General features: G+C 44.5%; 1 protein-coding gene across 2 annotated transcripts in view; it reads left to right on the top strand.

Moving 5' to 3' along the window:
• Positions 1-18,874, top strand: part of ADGRD2 (adhesion G protein-coupled receptor D2) — a 1,057,913-nt gene that overhangs the window by 200,682 nt on the left and 838,357 nt on the right. For both annotated transcript variants that reach the window (XM_069609449.1, XM_069609450.1), the window contains exon 6: positions 8,808-8,906. In XM_069609449.1, coding sequence (XP_069465550.1) covers positions 8,808-8,906 — 99 coding nt within the window. The remainder of the gene's footprint in view (positions 1-8,807; positions 8,907-18,874) is intronic.

Below are 18,874 nucleotides of genomic sequence, written 5' to 3'. Positions count from 1 at the left end.
CATATAAACCAGTCCTGCATTAGATGATCTGGTCTGCTGATAAACATGGGCAATGATAGTGGCATTTAATTGACATCCCATGTAACGACGAAATCCAATCTGAAATTTAGGTAATAGATTAGACTTAATGATATGCTGATGGATAAATTGCAGTAGAAGACTTGTAAAAATCTTTGCCGAGGCATCCATCAGCGCTATCAGCCTGAAGTTCGCTGGTTCCTTCATAGGACCCTTTTTGTAGATCGGGATGATAATGGCCGAAACACCATGAGCTAGGAATGTGCCCAAGGTAATAAATGGCATCAAATTTAATTTTGAAAATTCCCGCCCACAATTCAGGATTGAGTTTAATAAGGCATGGTGGAATTCCATCAGGCCCCTAGAGCCCTGGAGCCTTTAGATTTCATAATGGCCATATGGATGTCCTCGATGGTCCACGGGCAGCCACCAGTGGTGGGACTAAATAAGGTCATATCTACATACAAACAAAAACCATGTGGCTTGGTAAACTTGGATTTAATATGACTAACCCACGTCACAGTAGAGATAGCTGATTCTTCAATCATCTCTGAATTTCCAATCAAGATACGAATCGTAGCCCAAACCTGTCTAGTATTTTTCCTTAGTAATAGACCAATAAGATTCTGATTATCAGTATTAATTAACTCATGCTTCAGCATTTTTACTTGTCTTTTGTAGGTCATAATAATATGGGCCTTCGACGCATGAAACTCATTAGCAGCTAAGTCTCGAGAGCTAAGTTGCCTAATCAGTTGGCGTTTCTCTTTCCGTAAATCAACCACTTTTTGATTATAATGATGTCGATGTGTGGTCGGACAACTAGAGTCCGTAGAGGTCATCATAAGTAACATATGTACGGCAACTCTTATGGAGTTCTGTAGCTCTGCCGCAACACACGATACTCCACTTAACGACTTGCTCAAAATAAGTAAGGGATCCTCTTGAATATTAGTGCTGACTTTCTTGCACCTTTTAGAGGTCCACTTAACAGACAATCGGACTCGATCAAATTCAATAGCAGATAAAATTGGAGCAACAGCAAGGCTACCGATTTTGAATCTAAGATTAGCATTCAATGCAAAATGATCTCCCCTAAATAAGTTGCTAATCAGTATTGGATCAATAAGTTGTAACAACCCTGTGGAAGCAAAGATATAATCAATCAATGCCCAAGTATAATGATAGATTCCTCTTTCAAAAGGAACAATTTGGATATCCCCATTCATGAAATATTCCAACCACTTTATACCATTTGCATGAGGTTTTTTCTTCAGATCGTGATTGCACTGTTTCCCATCCTTGTCTACAGATACGCAGGCAGAATTAAAGTCTCCCCCAATGATTACATTCAAACTTTGTTTATGGCGCAGTGTCTGTTCAAAGATGAGGTTCAAACGATTAGTGATCGTTTCAAAGGAAATTCTAACATCATTCCAGTACAGGTTAACTACAAGGAAACCCTGACATAGGAAATCTTTACACAAAATTTCAATCACCAACAATGCCTCATCAGCCCACAAAACAGAGGATTCCAATCTCAAGTTTGTATCAATTAAGATAGCAAGGCCTCCAGCCGGGCGGCCTAATGTCCCTCTTTCAGCAGGCTGAAGATAAGAATCAAACCCCTCCAACTCTAAATCACCCTTAATAATAGTTTCTTGGATCAGGCAGATCCCTGGGCGAGTACAACTAACAAGCGAAGCGTTCCATGACCTCAAGTTGGAACTACCACATGAGTTCCATGACAGTAAGGTCATCCCAAGATTTTCATCCTACTTTTTATCCATTACGGTTGGAGTTGGGGGTGGGTTCAAAGACCCCATACCCATCATGCCTGATAAAGAAGCAGCAAAATTCATAAATTATTTCAATACCTCCCCATTAATCAACCATAAAGTTCCTGCTGAGTTTAAGATCTGTGGAGGTTCTGGCAGGGTCGCAGTGAAAATTTCAGCGAGTTCATCGGAATTAAATAGACAAAGGAATAAGCCCAGTAGTTCTAAATCATCGTGCTGCGCCCAAATTAATCTTGTGTTGATGTGTGAATGGTAGCCACAAATCATTCGAGTTGGATTATTGTGGCACGGACGCACCCAGTCAATATCATCACTTCTGATGGTACGTAAGGCGGGGATCGCTTGAAAAGCCTTCAGCATTGCAGAACGATTTAGGCTCACTTTTGCGGAGGTTGGTTGCTTAATTTCCCAGTCCATAATAGATGGCATATCGGGGGTTAAAATCATTACCTCAGTCTTGGGCATGGGCTCATAGATATTAAAGTGTGATTCATGTGCCCAAGTCTGAGCTTCTGGATTAGGTCTATCCCTAGTCATATTTATATTGTTCTTACAATGGGACGAACCTTGCACTTCAACTTTAGCACCATCATCATTGACCAAATTAGGTGCAAGTTCTTTCACCGCACTGTTGGGTAACACCTCCTGAGTGGACGAGTTATTGGTCAGTTCACAGTCCTGACTAATATGTGGATTTGAGGTCATCTGATTGGATCTAGATTGAATAGGTTTATTCACCAATGTTTTGTTCAAAGATTTGCTGGGCCCTGCTACTTTGATTTTATTGGAAGCCTTCTTCATATATAGGGCCGGAAAAAAGTTTACCAGATCAGTTTGCTTTTGTTTGACAACACAACGATCTTCCACCTGAGCCGCTACTCCAAGCCCTTTCCCAGTAAGTTTGTTCACCGGCAACTTTCGCATGTCCACCGGGCTCTGAGTGGCTTCAATATTCAATAGAGCCCTTGATTCTTGGTTAAATTGCAGGAGATCAATCTTCTCCTCTTCAAGCGAGGAATCCTTTGTGTCAACGTTTAAGGAATCTAATATACCCTTGGGTGGATTTTGTTTATTCCTCAACTTTACATTTTTAGCTTGTTTGATCTTACGTTTGGTAACTCTCACCAGAAGTCTTTTTTGTTTCCTTGATAGTACCGGTTCGTAAGCCTGATCCTCTACCGTATTCTCTTTCAATGTTCCAGACTGGTGATAGAATTTCTGTGCATCATCTTCTAAATCAATTAAGTTGGTCAATACCGAAGGGCTTTCTAGGGGCTCATCTATATTTGGACTAGGCACCTGTGGTAATGGGCCAGCCATCACATCGGCAGTAGGGTCTGATCTCCCGGTAACTGTACAATTGGATTGGTCTTTGCAATACTTAGTAGTATCTGTTGTATAGCCACTGCATTCGCCGATACCATCTCAGTTAGCTGATTTATTACCTGAGCTGCAGCCCCATCTTCTTTGCTAGAGTCAGATGCAGTCACTGCAGCAAAGGTAGTCGTTGCATTAGGCCCCATTCTTGAATCAGCTGGGGCTTGGGAAGCTTTGTTACACATTTGGGTGCTCAACCTTTGTTTCCCCTTAGAAAGGGCAGCCACAGCATCACAAGTGAATAGGAGCCCCTCGATTCTGTTGACCTTAGTTAGAAGCTCAGTTATCATACTATGCGAATAGATAATTTGCGCATGAGTATGTTCGTGTCCTTTATCAAGAAGATTAAGAATCCTAGACAAGACCGGAAAATCAACTCCGATGTCTGAGGACTCCATTAAATTACATTCTGCTTCAACTTCGAGTTCTGAAAGGCTCGTTTGTTGTTCAACAGGGGAGGGCGGCATCACCGGAATAGACCCAGAGGCCGCATCAACCAAATCACGGGTATTTTGTATTTCTGAAGGTGAGCTAGTCTCTAGGTTTTTAAACCGCCTATTAGCCTCATTGTTTGCAGAGTGATCATCAAAAAAGTATGTACCAGGACCAGTGTGCACATGCACATCTTCCATGCAGCGGAGTAGAGGGCCCCCTGGTGAAGCGCATCCTCTTGTCCAGAAGTGGCTCAATAGCCGGGGCAATAATAGAAACATCAGAAAATCTGGGTTTAGTTGTCATAATACCCATCTTGGCTAATAATTCTCCATTTGACGGAGCTCCTAGGCCCCCACACATAGCCCCATTACCCTGGTCTTGATTCATCTCTTTGAGCTTATAGGTCTCCGGTACCAGTAAAGGATTAGTTTTAGGAATGGTTTGCAGCGGCAATATTTCGTTGCTAAGCTCCTTTACATGTACCACCACACCTTGTGATGAATGACAGCTCAAATCACCCTGTAATTCAACACACACAGACGTTCCCACCTCATTGGAGAGATTAATTTCATTATTAACTAATGCAGTCGTATCTACCATGATAGTATGATTTCCTATGGAATCATTTATAGCCTCACTAGTATTATCACGAATCTTATGCCCACTGCGAAGACCGTTGACCATGTTAAATACCTGATATATGCAATTCTGACAAAGCTTTTGAAACAGTCATGCAATAAGACCAAACCCCGCAGCCTGCACCCCGCACCGTGAACAGTCAACAGTACTTCTCGTACTTCCCCCGGTGCGCGCGCGGGTGCGCAGGCTGCTGGGATTAAGTAGAAACAAAGAAGGGGCGTCCAAGTCCAAGGGGGCGGGACCCGGCAAGGTAGCCTTTAACCAAGAAAAGAAACAAACAAGTATTCAGTATATCAGTGCTTCAGTAAGGACAAGCACCACAGTAAACACGCTAAGCACGCGTACACGCTGGGCACACACGTATGAACAACAGTCACCTTTGTTTGTTTCCAATGAATCAGGCAACAACGATGTTCACCGCAAAGACATCCTCCTGAGATCCTCCCGAAGCAAGTTCAACGGCACTTAGCTGCTGGTGCAAAATCAATGCCACAATCAAAATCCAAGTCCACAAATACAGCTGCAAACAGCACGACGAGACAGTCAACAGTACTTCTTGTACTTCCCCCGGTGCGCGCGCGGGTGCGCAGGCTGCTGGGATTAAGTAGAAACAAAGAAGGGACGTCCAAGTCCAAGGGGGCGGGACCCGGCAAGGTAGCCTTTAACCAAGAAAAGAACCAAACAAGTATTCAGTATATCAGTGCTTCAATAAGAACAAGAACCACAGTAAACACGCTGTGCACAGCGTACACGCTAACCACGTGTACACGCTGGGCACACACGTATGAACAACAGTCACCTTTGTTTGTTTCCAATGAATCAGGCAACAACGATGTTCACCGCAAAGACATCCTCCTGAGATCCTCCCGAAGCAAGTTCAACGGCACTTAGCTGCTGGTGCAGAATCAATGCCACAATCAAAATCCAAGTCCACAAATATGGCTGCAAACAGCACGACGAGACAGTCAACAGTACTTCTCGTACTTCCCCCGGCACGCGCGCGGGTGCGCAGGCTGCTGGGATTAAGTAGAAACAAAGAAGGGGCATCCAAGTCCAAGGGGGCGGGACCCGGCAAGGTAGCCTTTGTTTATTTCCAATGAATCAGGCAACAACGTTGTTCACCGCAAAGACGTCCTCCTGAGATCCTCACGAAGCAAGTTCAACGGACTTAGCTGCTGGTGCAGAATCAATGCCACAATCAAAATCCAAGTCCACAAATACGGCTGCAAACAGCACGACGAGACAGTCACCAGTACTTCTCGTACTTCCCCCGGTGCTATTTGTTGCAGTCCCCCACAAGTCTACAACTGCGTATTTCGAAAAAGTACAAAAGATGTGTACCAGGCTGCCCTCCTTGGAATTATAACCATCAATCAAGCAATTGATATGGGAACGTTGTGGCTTGATCAAGTCTTTTGTTCAGTAAGACAAGTGTGACATTCTTATTCTGACCACAATATACTGGAAGCGATAATTGGAAATTAACATTGTAAAACTTTAGAAACAGCCAGTTTATAATTATAATACTCCTAAATATTTACATTTTAGGATTTCAAATGTGTTTTTTGTTGAGAATACACACTATTTTGTCTCTCAAAATGTCCTTCCTTCTAGAAAGTTCCATGCTCAGGAAAAAAAAAACAATGATCTGTTTCTATCATTAATACATCCTAGAAAATACCGTACACCCTTATGGACCCTTCATCTTGGTTCTCTGGTCCCTTACAAAGTCTTACAGAAACCCAGCATCTCCGTTTAAGGCTAGCCACTCCCCCACCACTTCCCTCCATCAATGTGATGGCGACATTCCTCTAGGACACACCCTATGACAATGCATGTCTCCAAATGCCAGGCTGATTCCCGCTTTGGGGGATGCCTCAGGCGCCGCCGCTCTCTCTCTACATTTAACCATTAAAAAAGTATCTCCTACTTCACCTCCTTCAAATGTGTCTCTTCTCTGGTTGCACAGCTGTTTGAAACAACTGGGGTTTTCTAGCACACGTGTATCTGGCAACCTGACCCCCGCCAACAGAGTGAGAGAGACTGAGGCATAGAGTAAGTGAAAGAGAGACAGAAACAGAAAGAGAGTGCATAGAGAGTGACAAGCAAAGATTGAGAGCGCTTGTTTGCATATGATGCGCTGGGCAGAGCTAGTTTTCACTAAAAATCATAATAGTTTGTAAACCCAAGTGTAGACTAGAACAAGGACATGTTGAAACGTGACCGCTACAATGGGCCATCCGTGGGGTGAACAGTCACATGCAAGTTTCTGCAATGCAATTAGAGTCAAACTTCCTGGTTGAGTGCAACCAAATGAGTAGAACCTTAAGTTTCTCTATTCACCCTCAGATGGAACCTGAGGTTGGAGTGTGAGCATCCAATCCAGATTCAAGAGCATGGAACAGAGGAGCAAAATGACCGGTGGGTCCTGCTTGCAACTCTTGAATCCCAAGACTACATGACTGAGGATCTTATGTAGTCTACCATCATGCAAAAGAACCTTGTGACAAGCCCTTTTGTTACCCTTCCATCATAAATAAAAATAAATAAATACATAAAATATGTAAATAAATAAATAAAATAAATAAAATAAAAATCATCCTGCATTTCAGCACCAAAATCCAGGATAACATGATCCTAGCATGTGAGCATGCACTAACATGATAGCATGGACCAGTCTATCAATCCTTATAGCTGAGAAGGCTTCCTTTGTGCAAGTTGCAATATCAAAACAAGACATCAGGCTATGTTTTTCAAAACATTAATTTAATCACAAGAGCATTCTTGTTTTAAAGTCTTTAAAACGTTATGCCTGCTCAAACTAGAGCCACTGCTCTTTCAATCCTTATGAGGGGAGTCCATGCAGACCTGCAGGGCTCCGTGTGTTTGTTTGCGGTTCAAACATGTGCTTGAGCTGGGGTTCAAGGCGTGAGCTAATAATAACTCTCACACTTCTGAAATAACTTTAAGGCGCTTTTCAGCTACCTCTCGAGCCAGCTGCTGTGATGTTCTACTCCCTCTGAAAAAGAATTCACTCTGAGCCCAATCACTAATTTCTTGCTAACTCAGTCAACAAATGTATGACCACCTCTGAACCATCTCAGGGGGTGTCGGCAGCATCTGTTTGAACCCTTTCACGGATAATCTGGCCGCTCACATCTGTCCTGCAGGAATGACACCAAAACACTTGGGGTGCTTTTTCTATACTGAGGGAGCTGAGTTGGACGTGGATTGGCTCTGTGGGAGTTACCACGGTTCTGGCATACTTTGTAAGGGAGCAGAGGGCCAGGCTGCAGGGACTATAATTGCATTTGTTATTTTCTATATTGTGTTCATTATAGAAACTGATTTTTGGTTTTAAATTGGGCACCACAATTTCCAAGAAGGACTGTCATTTTCAGAGACAACATGGTGCACATTCTCTGCATTATTTGTATTTATTAAAAAGCTAATTATTGAATTTCACTAATAGTGTAAACTGTCAATTTGTACGTTTTTATGTGAATTTCCAACAATAATCTCCAAAATATATTGCAGTCAAAAAAAGGAAAGCACATTATCAAAACCTAGAATATTCATATACAATACATTCCGTTGACAGTCTGGTACAATTCTTTTGTATTCTTTGGAAATTCACAAGGGAATAACTGTTGGGTAAATCAACAAATAGCATCAATGAAGGTTCTTGGATGCTTTTCATAATATCATAGGGCGCTTTGTAAACATGAACACAAAATAATCTTTATACTCCATACATATTTTTGTGATAAAAGGATAGTTTGTTTGAATCACTAAGTGCACAATGCAGACTGGGTTTGGTGCTCACTTCATTTTCCACAAAACTGACCCTAACACTAAGGTTTTTGTAACCATGTACCACGGACACTGATTTTGACAGCTTTAGAATTTGGATGCGGGGATACAACGGCTGTGATGTCTGTTTTTTCACTGTGATTCAGAGACTGGGCCTCATTACGACCCTGGCGGAACGGGTTAAACGGCGCCGTAAAAGGCTGCGGCGCCGTTCAACCCGTTCCGCCACATTACGAGGTCCCCTCGCGGGACACGTTAAGCACGCCTGGTAGGCGTGCATACCGGGTCCCGCGAGGGGAAGAGGGAGCAAACAACGGGCCATCTCGTAATGGCCCGTTGTTTACTCCCTCTCCCATTCCCATTCAGCCCTATGGGGGCAGAAATGGGAATGGGGATCAACCGTGTCCGTGTCCTCGAGTGAGGAATTACCGGGCCATCCGAACTCGCAATGGCTACCGGCATACCTCGTAATGAGGCCCACTGTCTTGTTTCTGCTTTCCGTAAGTGCCAGAATTTTGAAACAGAGGGCTGAGAGGGGAAACTGTGCATGCCTAGTCCTCAATGCACAGGCATCCTTAGAGAATTATATATTTGGATGCCATGGTCCATTTGGTTGTGGGTTCTGTATGATCTTTTGACTGGCAGGATGTACGGTAGGTACATTTTAGATACTTTTTATTGTGTAATGGCCCAGTAGAGGTAATTTATTTTCCATATTTGATGCAGGACCTTCAGAAGAATGCAAGATTCTTGAAGCTGGGAAGAAGGGTGTAGGCTTTTCTTCTTGCTTGCAATTGATGCCTTTCGTTTGTCAGTATCCGAAGGGTAAGTATTAAAGGTCTTGCTTATTTTGATTAGTGACTTAATGAATGTGTCATGACATGCTCCAGAACTGTTGCAAAGAAAAGTCAAAGGAATTGATGATCTAGGTATTTATGTGTAACCTCCTAAAGTGTGTACACAAAATGTCCAGATGGGAAAATATGACTAATTAGTGAACATCCACTGATGTATCTAATGAAATTTAATGTCAAGTGGTCTTAAAAGCTGAATTTAGAAGTGTACCCAATTGCATTTAGAAGTGTACCCAATTGCATTTAGAAGTGTACCCAATTGCACTTAGATGTTGCGCCGAATTGCATTTAGAAGTGTACCCAATTGCATTTAGAAGTGCATCCAACTGCATTTAGAAGTTGCGCCCAATAGCCTCTCTAAGAAAGTTTAATTTAAAGTGTACCCGATTGGATTTAGAAGTTGTGACCAATAGCCTCTCTGAGGAAAGCCGAATTTAGAAGTGCACCCAAGTGCATTTAGAAGTGTATCCAATTGCATTTAGAAATGTACCCAATTGCACTTAGAAGTTGCGCCCAATAGCCCTCTGAGAAAGTTGAAGTTAGAAGTGTACCCGATTGGATTTAGAAGTCGTGACCAATAGCCTCTCTGAGAAAAGCCGAATTTAGAAGTGTATCCAAGTGCATTTAGAAGTGTACCCAATTGCATTTAGAAGTTGCGCCCAATAGCCTCTTTGAGAAAAGCTGAATCTAGAAGTGTACCCAATTGCATTTAGAAGTTGCGCCCAATAGAATGAAGAATAGACTAGAACACGCAAGGTGAACCAGAGTGCGTGAATATGTCGAGCAGACATGAATGTGTAGGACAATCTTGAACGCCTGAAATGAACAAAAATGCATAGAACGGACCGGAATTGCGTGACGTACATTATATGCTTTGGAATGCAGGGAATACATCATACCACACCCCACGCTTACTCTCTCCCACCACCACTCAACTAGAACACAGAGATACTATGACACCATTCGGTATAACTGTTCTCATATCAACATCTCCCGCTCACTCCCCATCACTCTAAGTAAACATTGCTGGTTTCGCACCCCCCAGCCTGGCGTTCTCCTCAGGCCTAACGAAGCCTCACCCGATCTGGATAAAGCCGGCCAGAGCAAACACATACTCCTGATAACTCAACCAAAATAACATAACATAACATAACATTATGTAGTGTTTGTTGGCCTTGCTGAGCATGGCTATGTAGGAAAAGCGGGAGGCGGGTTGTTAGTGGAAAAGCAGGAGAGGCAGATGCTAAACCTGTGCTGTTGCTGAGTGCAGGTCAGATGTACCTGAGGTCTGAGTGCCTTTCTGCTTCGGTTGGTTTGGTCTGGAGACTGGGAGAAAGTTACCCGAAAGGGAGAGCCCAAGATAAAATGGTCTGCAGTGCTTTGGCGCTGGTTAGCTGCTGATATGGGGCAGTGGGCTACAAAAGACAGCTAAGTCATAGCTCAATTAAAGTTGATGTTGTAATGGGTAGGTCTCTGGTGGTCATGTGTGAGGGGTTTGTGTGCCTAGTGTTAGGAGGTAGGAGACTTTTGCGGTGAGTTTGTTGGTCAGAGAGAAGAGGGTAGCAGACATACAAGGGGTACACATGGCGCGGGAAAGAAGCATTGGTCACCATCCTGTTTAAGGTAATATGTGGCATCCCAGCAGGACAGTCTGTTAAACGTTTGTGGTGGACTTTGTTCACACACATATTGGTTGTGTGTGTTTGGCCGGGGTGAGACAATTATATAATGTTTTTTGTTGATGGGTTTTGTGTGGGTTCTTGTTTTTTTTGTATGGGCCATGTATGGGCATAGCTCCTCTCTCTAAAGCTTGACCATTTACGGAGAAGTATGCACAATTTAAGGGGAAAGCTCTGCTGTCTATAGCCTAACCATATGTAGTGCAGTGTGTATAATTTAGGGGTGAGCTCTGCTTTCTTAAACCTAACCATGTCAATTGCAGTATATGCAATTAAGGGATAGCTCTGCTGCCTAAAGCCTGACCCTGTAGGCTGCTGCATGAGCACTGAAACCTCATGTCAGGCTATTGTGAGATCTGGGACACATTTACAGCCTTGGTGAATAGATGAGTCCTCTGTGAATCTCAGATGATCCGGGGTTGGGGTGCTTATTGATTTGGCAGCCAGCTTCATTGGATGACAAGACGAGGAATTGATTAAGGAAAGTAATGTACTCCTGCCCTGGGTCAGACAGCTGTGCTGGAGTGTGTGTGTGTCACCAGGGTCAGTGATATCTTCGTCCGACAGTGTAGATTCTGAGATCTCCCCCTCCCCCGACTCCTCACCTTCTTCTTCCTTCCAAGAACCCTTCTTTTCCTTTCTTCGTGATCGCACCTTTTTTTTATGTAGATAGGGACGACCCCGGGAGGAAGCCACCGTTCCCCCAAGAAGGGAGACCAAGGGCCCCTCCTCCGGGATCGACCAGGAGGGGAAAAGCCCTTAGGCACAAAAAACCCCTGTGTTATCGTCGGGTGCCTTGGAGGAGTGGAACCAGGAATCCTTGAAGGGTGAGAGCTGGTGGAAAGTGTCTGGAGGTAACACGTGGGAGTGAACCCCCTCCAGGACACAGGCAGTCCAGTAAGCGGTCCAAGGAACTGGTACACGAGGCTAGAAGTGGAAGTAACAAAACGGTAAGCAAAGGCAGTCCAGGTGAACAGGCCGAAGTCTGGTACACAGAAGGTCACAGCAAAACTATCCGGGAGGTAGGTGAGAGCAAATCCAATGGTCAAGGCAGGGAACTGGTACACGGAAGGCACGGAGCTGAGCGAGAGGAAGTAGGAAACAGACGGACGGAGCAAACGGAACAGACAAGAGGAAGAAGGCGGTAAGTGAAGATGGGAAGGAGGGAGGGTAAGCAAGTTGGAAGGAGGGCAGAGGAGGCGGGCGAGTGAAACAAAGCCAAGGGAGCGAGAGAAAGGCAGACAGAACCAGCGGAAGGACGAAGGAAGAACATCGGGGAGGGCCGGACTGGGCACGAGGACGGGAAAGGCGAGTAACCCAGGAAGAGAGCAACAGGAAGCAAGCAACCCAGGGCTAACGGGACGAAACAGGAAGCGTTGCGACGCATCCGTGACCCGGAAGTGGCTGGTTAAAACACCGGGCCGCGGAGCGCCCAACCAATGGGAACAGAAGGAAAGTGAAACCAGGAAACAGGGGGCGTGGCCGAAAGCCGCTGGCGGACGGGACTAAGTTCCGCGTCGCCAGCGGCTCCATACACGGCAGGAACTCGGCGGCATGACAGTGTGGCCCCTGGTGCTAGAGGCTCAGTGGAATCCTTAGTAAGGCACAGAACTTTATGACATATGTTTACACCAGCGGCGCATCACTCATGCTTGTGTGCTAATACATCTTAAGGGCACACTTGAGTTTAGGAACTCCTGTACTTGGGAGTGGTCTTGAAATTATGTTCTTCACATGGGGGGGTGATAACTTTGCATGAGGGGCCATCACCAACAAAGTAACGATCATGGCGGGCGGAGCTCAGCTTCTGGTGCCGTGCCACTAACACGGTATGTGCAGTGTGTCTTCTTGCAGCGTCAACAGTGCTTCATTTGTGGGGGTATTTGCCAGGGCTCAGCCCTGGCACTAATTTCTGAGCCTCGGCACTTTTTGTTTCAGACTCATAGTGATTTTGAAGTGATGATAGCCAGAGCATCCATCATCACCAATGAGCAGGTGCAAGCTGTAGTTTAACCCCATATTTACCAACACTGTGGGGAGCAGCTGTCAGTGGTGGCAACAAAGTCTGTCCAATAAGGATGCATGTTGTACTGGAATGCCATCCTCACTGAGGTAGCCCCTCCTTTTCCAACGTGCTAGCCCTGCATGCATATTTGATGTCACATAGGTGGAGTCACTGTACACCGCCACTTCCTGTTCTTCATGTTTCTCAAGCACTACAATAAGCATTGCCAATTCTGCCACTTGCGCTGAAAGTGAGATGGTAGCCTTGCACTTGCCACTACTTCAAACCCGCCATTTGCTCTGTGCCTCACTATAGCTGTGACAGAATGCCTTCCTCCACTTGTTTGATAAATATTCGAAGAACCATCAATAAAGATAATTTCCCCTCCTGACAACGCATTTCTTTTACGCGCGTTATATCATCATAAAACTCTACATAGTTTGCGGAGTCATGCACATGCTTGCCCTCTGCCACTGGCACAGCTATGAAGGTGGCAGGGTTCACTATTTTACATGTGACAATTTGAATCACTGGATTTGAAATTATCACTTCATAATCCGAAGCTCTCTGGGATGTTAATATACCTTTCGGTTTCTCAAAGATGGCAGACAAAGCATGTTCCACAAAAAGCATCATAGAGCAGCCCATTGTAATGCTTGTAGATGTCTCAATTGCGAATGTGGTGGCTGCCAAAGACTTTGCAAGAAAAGTGTCCCTTCATGACTGTATCTAGAATCCCACTATAATAGGGCAGGAGCTTGTACCCCACTGCAGTCCTCTGTGTGAGCACGCAGTCACGACTTTCCCATTTGTGTGAGAAAATAAGAAAAACTCCTCAGCATAATTGGGAATTCCTAAAACAGGAGCAGTACAAATTGCTTTCTTCAACTCTTCAAATCCCCCCTCCACTTCCTCAGTCCATTCTATTGTGACTTTCTCTACTTGAGCTTTTTCAAAGCCTGCAAAAGATGTCTTGTTTATGAACTATAGTCAAACACCCAGGCTCTTACATAATTACTAGCCCCAAAAACTGTTACATCTGTTTTACCGTATGCAGTTTCATAGTCTTCATAATTGCCTCAGCTCTTTCAGGTGTTTCGCTCTTTCCCTCATGTGAAATCAACTGGCCTATGTATAATACTTCTGTTTGACAATACTGTAACTTCTCTTTGTCTATCTTGTATCCTGTGTCTGCTAGGATAGTCATTAACTGAATCAAGTCCTGTGTGCACTCATCTTCTGTGGTGCAACAAATTAAAATATCATCTATGTACTGTATCACAGCACTCTTCAAATCAATATTGCCTAGGTCCATCTGTAGGACTCATAATGGTTAAGAATTAGTGACAAGGCGCGCACTCTGTTGGCAGTCAAGTTTTCCTGCATTGACTTCTCCTCCAAACGCACATTTTCATGACTCCATCAATCTTCAGGACTCTGTTGAATATCGATGGAGACTCACAGTACTGCTGTGGCAACTTAGTATGTTTCAGACGAGTCTGGAGGAACTTAAATTAAGTCAAATCTTGTGAGTCCTTGTGCAACGGGATTGAGAAAAACACATTCTTCAAGTCAATCACCATAAAATATTGAGCTTCTGCTGGGATACTACATAGTATCACTGCTGGGTTAGGAACTAAAGGAAATTCTGCATCTACAATCTGATTAATCGGTCTCATGTCCTGTGTGAATCTCCAAAACTTTCCCTTTTTTCACAGGGTACACTGCGGTGTTGCACAATGCTTCTGATGGTACTAGCATACCTTGTTACATCAGTGCTGATTAAAAATACCCTCATCCGCCTCTCAAGACATTGGGTACCATCTTGCTCGATGTAAAATTGCTCCTGGTTTCATCTTTATTTTAACTTCCCCTGTCCCCTTCAATATGCCTTTGCCATAAGGACCTGAAGTCCATAAAGCACTTGGTACTTTTTCCAAGTCTTCGTCAAAAAGTGCTGGATTCTGCCACATTATCGCCATGCGCTGTGGCATCTCCCGTTTTTCTATTGTAATCCAATATGTAATGCTCATAAAGAATACTACTTCATCATTTGCTAGGTCATCTCTAAACATGTCATCGTCAGTGACGTCAGTCAACATACACCCTTTTTCAATAGCTATCATGGTTCTCCACGGGCTACCCTCTTCAGAACAGATTTCCTTCGAGCATTGCCATTTCCCCTTGTACGATGGCTGCATCTAATTCTATAGGGATAGTCTGTCCCCCTCTTCATCCATCGGTATCTGTGGTCTGAACAAGAATTCGTCAGGTAATCTCATAGTTCTTCCCATTAAACCTGGCAGCCATTTCAACGGAATGCTAACCCCTTACAGAAAAAACTCTGGTTCTCTTACAACAACTCGCAGCGCCATATGCCCTGTGAATGCCAATATAAATTCACCCCCATTCATGAAATGTATTCCAGGAGTGGAACACACTATCCCTTCATTGGCACAGCAGATAAAATATTCATGCCGTGGCCACAAGGGGGAGGATTGTCAAAAGCGGTATTGCAACACATGACCACATACTTGCACGCTGTGTATACAGGAAATAAATTTGAGAAACGGTTAGCGATTCTAGAGTTCTGGAAAATGTACCAAGAAGAAAGGGAAGATCTGCCACCTGAGGAGTGGAGGCTTAGTCAGCGAAAGGAGGAAGGTGTTGAGCCTTCAGCTCCCCTTTCCTCGATTGAAGTAAAATGCGCTAGCATGGAAGAAATATGGTTGTACCCTTTAAAGGAGTTGAAAGTGGCAACGGGGTATAGTAATTTAATATATGAACCTCCCGCTTATAGTTGTGATGATGGTCCAGAGGAGAATAAGAGAAAAGAAGAGATCTATAAGATTACAAAAGATAAATAAGAAAAGAGTGAGCTTTCGAATCTGTTGACAGAAATAGACAGGGAGATGAAGAGATGGAAAGGAGAGAAGGATAAAGCTGACGAGATAGCGCTCGTGCAGAACGAATGGATGGGAGGTCAGATAATACTTAAAATAGATGGGAAAAGGATCGAGGAAGTTAGGCAAATAGAAGTTAAGGATGAACAAGAAAGAAGAGACAAAGAACGAGAGAAGAGATTGAAAGAAGATGAGCAGAAAAAGAAGAGCAGGGAGCGAAGGGAACAGATGTATCAGGAGGAGCAAGAGAAAAAAGAAGAACAGGCAAAGGAGCAAAGAAAGTATGACAATAGACAGAGAGCAAAAGAAAATAGGGATAGAAGAGAAAGGAAGAGAGAAGAGGAGGAAGCGCAAAGATTAAGGGACAAAAGATTACAGAGATGAAAGGAAGAAGAGGAACCAAGGGAAGGACTAAGGAGAGAAGAACAAAGGCAAAAGGAAGACAGATTAAGAAGGTATGTAAAAAAAGTGAAGAGAACTAGGTGATGAAATAGAACGAAGGAGAAGACAGCAGGGTCTCGATGCCAATCTCCTTCGTAAGGAACCAGTAGGGCCAGGCCCAGAAATATGATGGGACAGAATAGAAGAGATTCCCCTGAAGAAGGAAAGAACGTCAGGGGCATCTAGATTAGTATTGGAAGAAGAAAACCTTGATGCAGTGAGCATCGGAGAAATGATCAATAAGGTCTATCAAGAATTAAAGGAAGGTAGCAAGTATGGAAGTCGAGGGAAACGGGATCAATCCCTAGTATTTCAATCACAAAGTGAAGAAGAAATTCCATTCAGTCTGAGACGTAGAGCATTGTCTGTAAGCAGACTGAACCTAGACAAAGGTTAGGGGGAAGATAGTAACACTAGTTGGGGACCAGACATGTCAGATGAGGAAAGAGAATCTACCATTGAGGCAGGAGGAGGGAGCGTTTGCGCCACTGAAGGAAGCCTGAAAATGGACAAAGAAGTAAGATGGTCGGATCTGGTGCAACCTTAGGATAGGACACCAGATCCCATTAGCATATCCAGAGAGTTGTAGAGGACAATCGTATAGTGCGAGGGGAGAATCGCTGCCATATGTGAGCAGGCTAAGGTCATTACTGACAAGAAGACAGACAGGGATGATCGTCCCTGCCATGGATAGACTAATGTTGGGCGCCAACTCCGGGTTGGGGTTCACACAGTTTCCCTTATTGGAAAAAGGGGGAGCAAGACCACAGCATATTCCATGGCCACAGATAGACAAGGATAATTCAAGGTGTAATCTCCCAAGTTTGACTTTGGGCACTGGGAAATGGATAGATGAATTAGAAAAATTGACAGGAGGAAATACGCTGGCCATAGGTGACATAAAAGGTCTCCTGGCAGCTATTGTTGGGGAAAGAGCTGATGACATATGAAGGAGAGCAGGATATTCCAGTGTGACAGCACAAAACACAGCGCTTGCCGGAACGCTGTTTAATAATTGTAGAGCAGATGTGTGGAGGGTTTCTCAGGGTACAGTACCCCAATACATCAGACATGGGTGCAATTATGACACGTAAGATGAAGGAAGATGAAGATCCTATTGCTTACATACAAGACATTCAGGAGATATGGCAACTTGAAGCTTGCGAGCCGTGGGTAAAAACAGTGGCATTATTTTACCACATTTTATGTCAGGGGTTGCCTGAGCCAGTACAGAGTCAGTTGAAGAAATGGGGGTGGAAGCAAAACTGTGGGCTGAGATACAGCTGACGATACTACACCCTTGTCAGTTGTTACAAGAGAAAAATAAGAGGAATGATGAGACTAGGAAAGAATTGTCAAACTTTGCGATAAAAGATGCTGTATTGACAAGTGGAGAAGGATTGGGAATCCAGGAAGCAATGGGTGCATCGCAGGCGAGTAATCAGCGCTCGATGGATCAAGATGGATATGGGTACGTGCCAGAAGGCAGAGGTATGGCTATAGAGGAAGAGGAGGTGGATTTCAAAATAATCAAGGTGGGTTTCAGACTACTCAGAATGAGAATCAGAATACCCAGGGGGGACTTGTCAGACGAGCACCCCCAGTATGTTGGACTTGTGGGATGACAGGGCATATTGCATGCATATGTGGGAGCCAAAGGAATGTACAGAATGGCCAATTTTCAATAGTGTGGACAGATTATCCTCCACCATATAGCACACAAACTAGGGAAGGATTTGCCCAAGATCACATGTTGTATTAGACACAAGCACCGCAAGTACACCAAGTACAGCAAGAAGAGCGAGTGCAAATGAATTCACCACAAGGGCAGTCGCAAGCAGCGACGAGGCAAGGGAGGGGAAATAGAGGGAAGACAGGGACATCGATCCTACTAGGCCAGGTGACATTGAGATCACGCAAGTGCAGGGGAGGAGGGAACGGGATAAGTGCAGGGGGAAAGGGGAGGGGACAGTGCAGTCCATAGGATGGCATTAAAATAAATAAAGAGAATAAATAAATAAAAGTGCAGCCAATTGGTGGCAGTGCAAGGGTAAGTGCAGACATAGGGTGTCAAGGGCTAGTAAGGGCTGAGGGGATACAGAACAGTCCCAGAGTGCAAGGATTACCAGGGGGGTGGCACAGGTGTGCAACTGGTGGGAAGGGGACCTGGGCCCAAGATCAGAGGGTAGCCAGATAACCAGTGCAGTTTCAGATTAAGCCAGCAGATCAGCAGGGAAGAGGAGGAGAGAAAGCAGAAGCAAAGAGGAAGGTCTTGAGGCACTCCCAGAACCTGAGATCATTCTCCTCAAGTTTCAGAGAGGCACGGAGGCTGATCCAGAGGGAGGCACCAGCAGAGGAGATCTACCACCAACTCGCTGCTTGGAGAAATGACTAACCCTGAGGGAGTTGGAGGCGGATGAGCGAAGCGCTCATGAAGGAAGCTATTTAGGAAGAGAGAGTTGAAGGTATTGAGGATCCAGGCACCAGAAGGCCTTGTGGACAATGCAGAGGGTTTTGAACTTAATCCTCGCAGCCACTGGGAGCCAGTGCAGAGTTTTCAGTCGGGGAGAGATACGATCCCTGGGATTGAGGCCAAGGGCATGTCACGCAGTCCAGTTTTGGATGAGTTGCATAGGGCGGAGAGTAGAGGCAGGCAGATTTAGAGGTTCTCTGGAGCTATGAGTCGAGTTCCTTTTACTAATGAATAACCAGTCTCTATAGGAGAGTGTAACATGTCTGTTCCTTTGTTATATTCATGACAGACACCGGTTAACATTTTGGGTAGAGATTTGATGACAAAACGTAACATGACAATTTATTCACTGACCAAGGGATAGTGTGTTCCACTCCAGGAATACACTATTTAAATGTGGATGAATTTATACTGGAGATCACAGGGCAATTGGCTTTG

This window comes from Ambystoma mexicanum, chromosome 8, assembly GCF_040938575.1.
Source record: "Ambystoma mexicanum isolate Mex_15411 chromosome 8, UKY_AmexF1_1, whole genome shotgun sequence".
Classification (NCBI taxonomy): Eukaryota; Metazoa; Chordata; class Amphibia; order Caudata; family Ambystomatidae; genus Ambystoma; species Ambystoma mexicanum.
The sequence above is the reverse complement of the archived record's forward strand: the minus strand, read 5'-3'. Positions and strand labels throughout refer to the sequence as shown.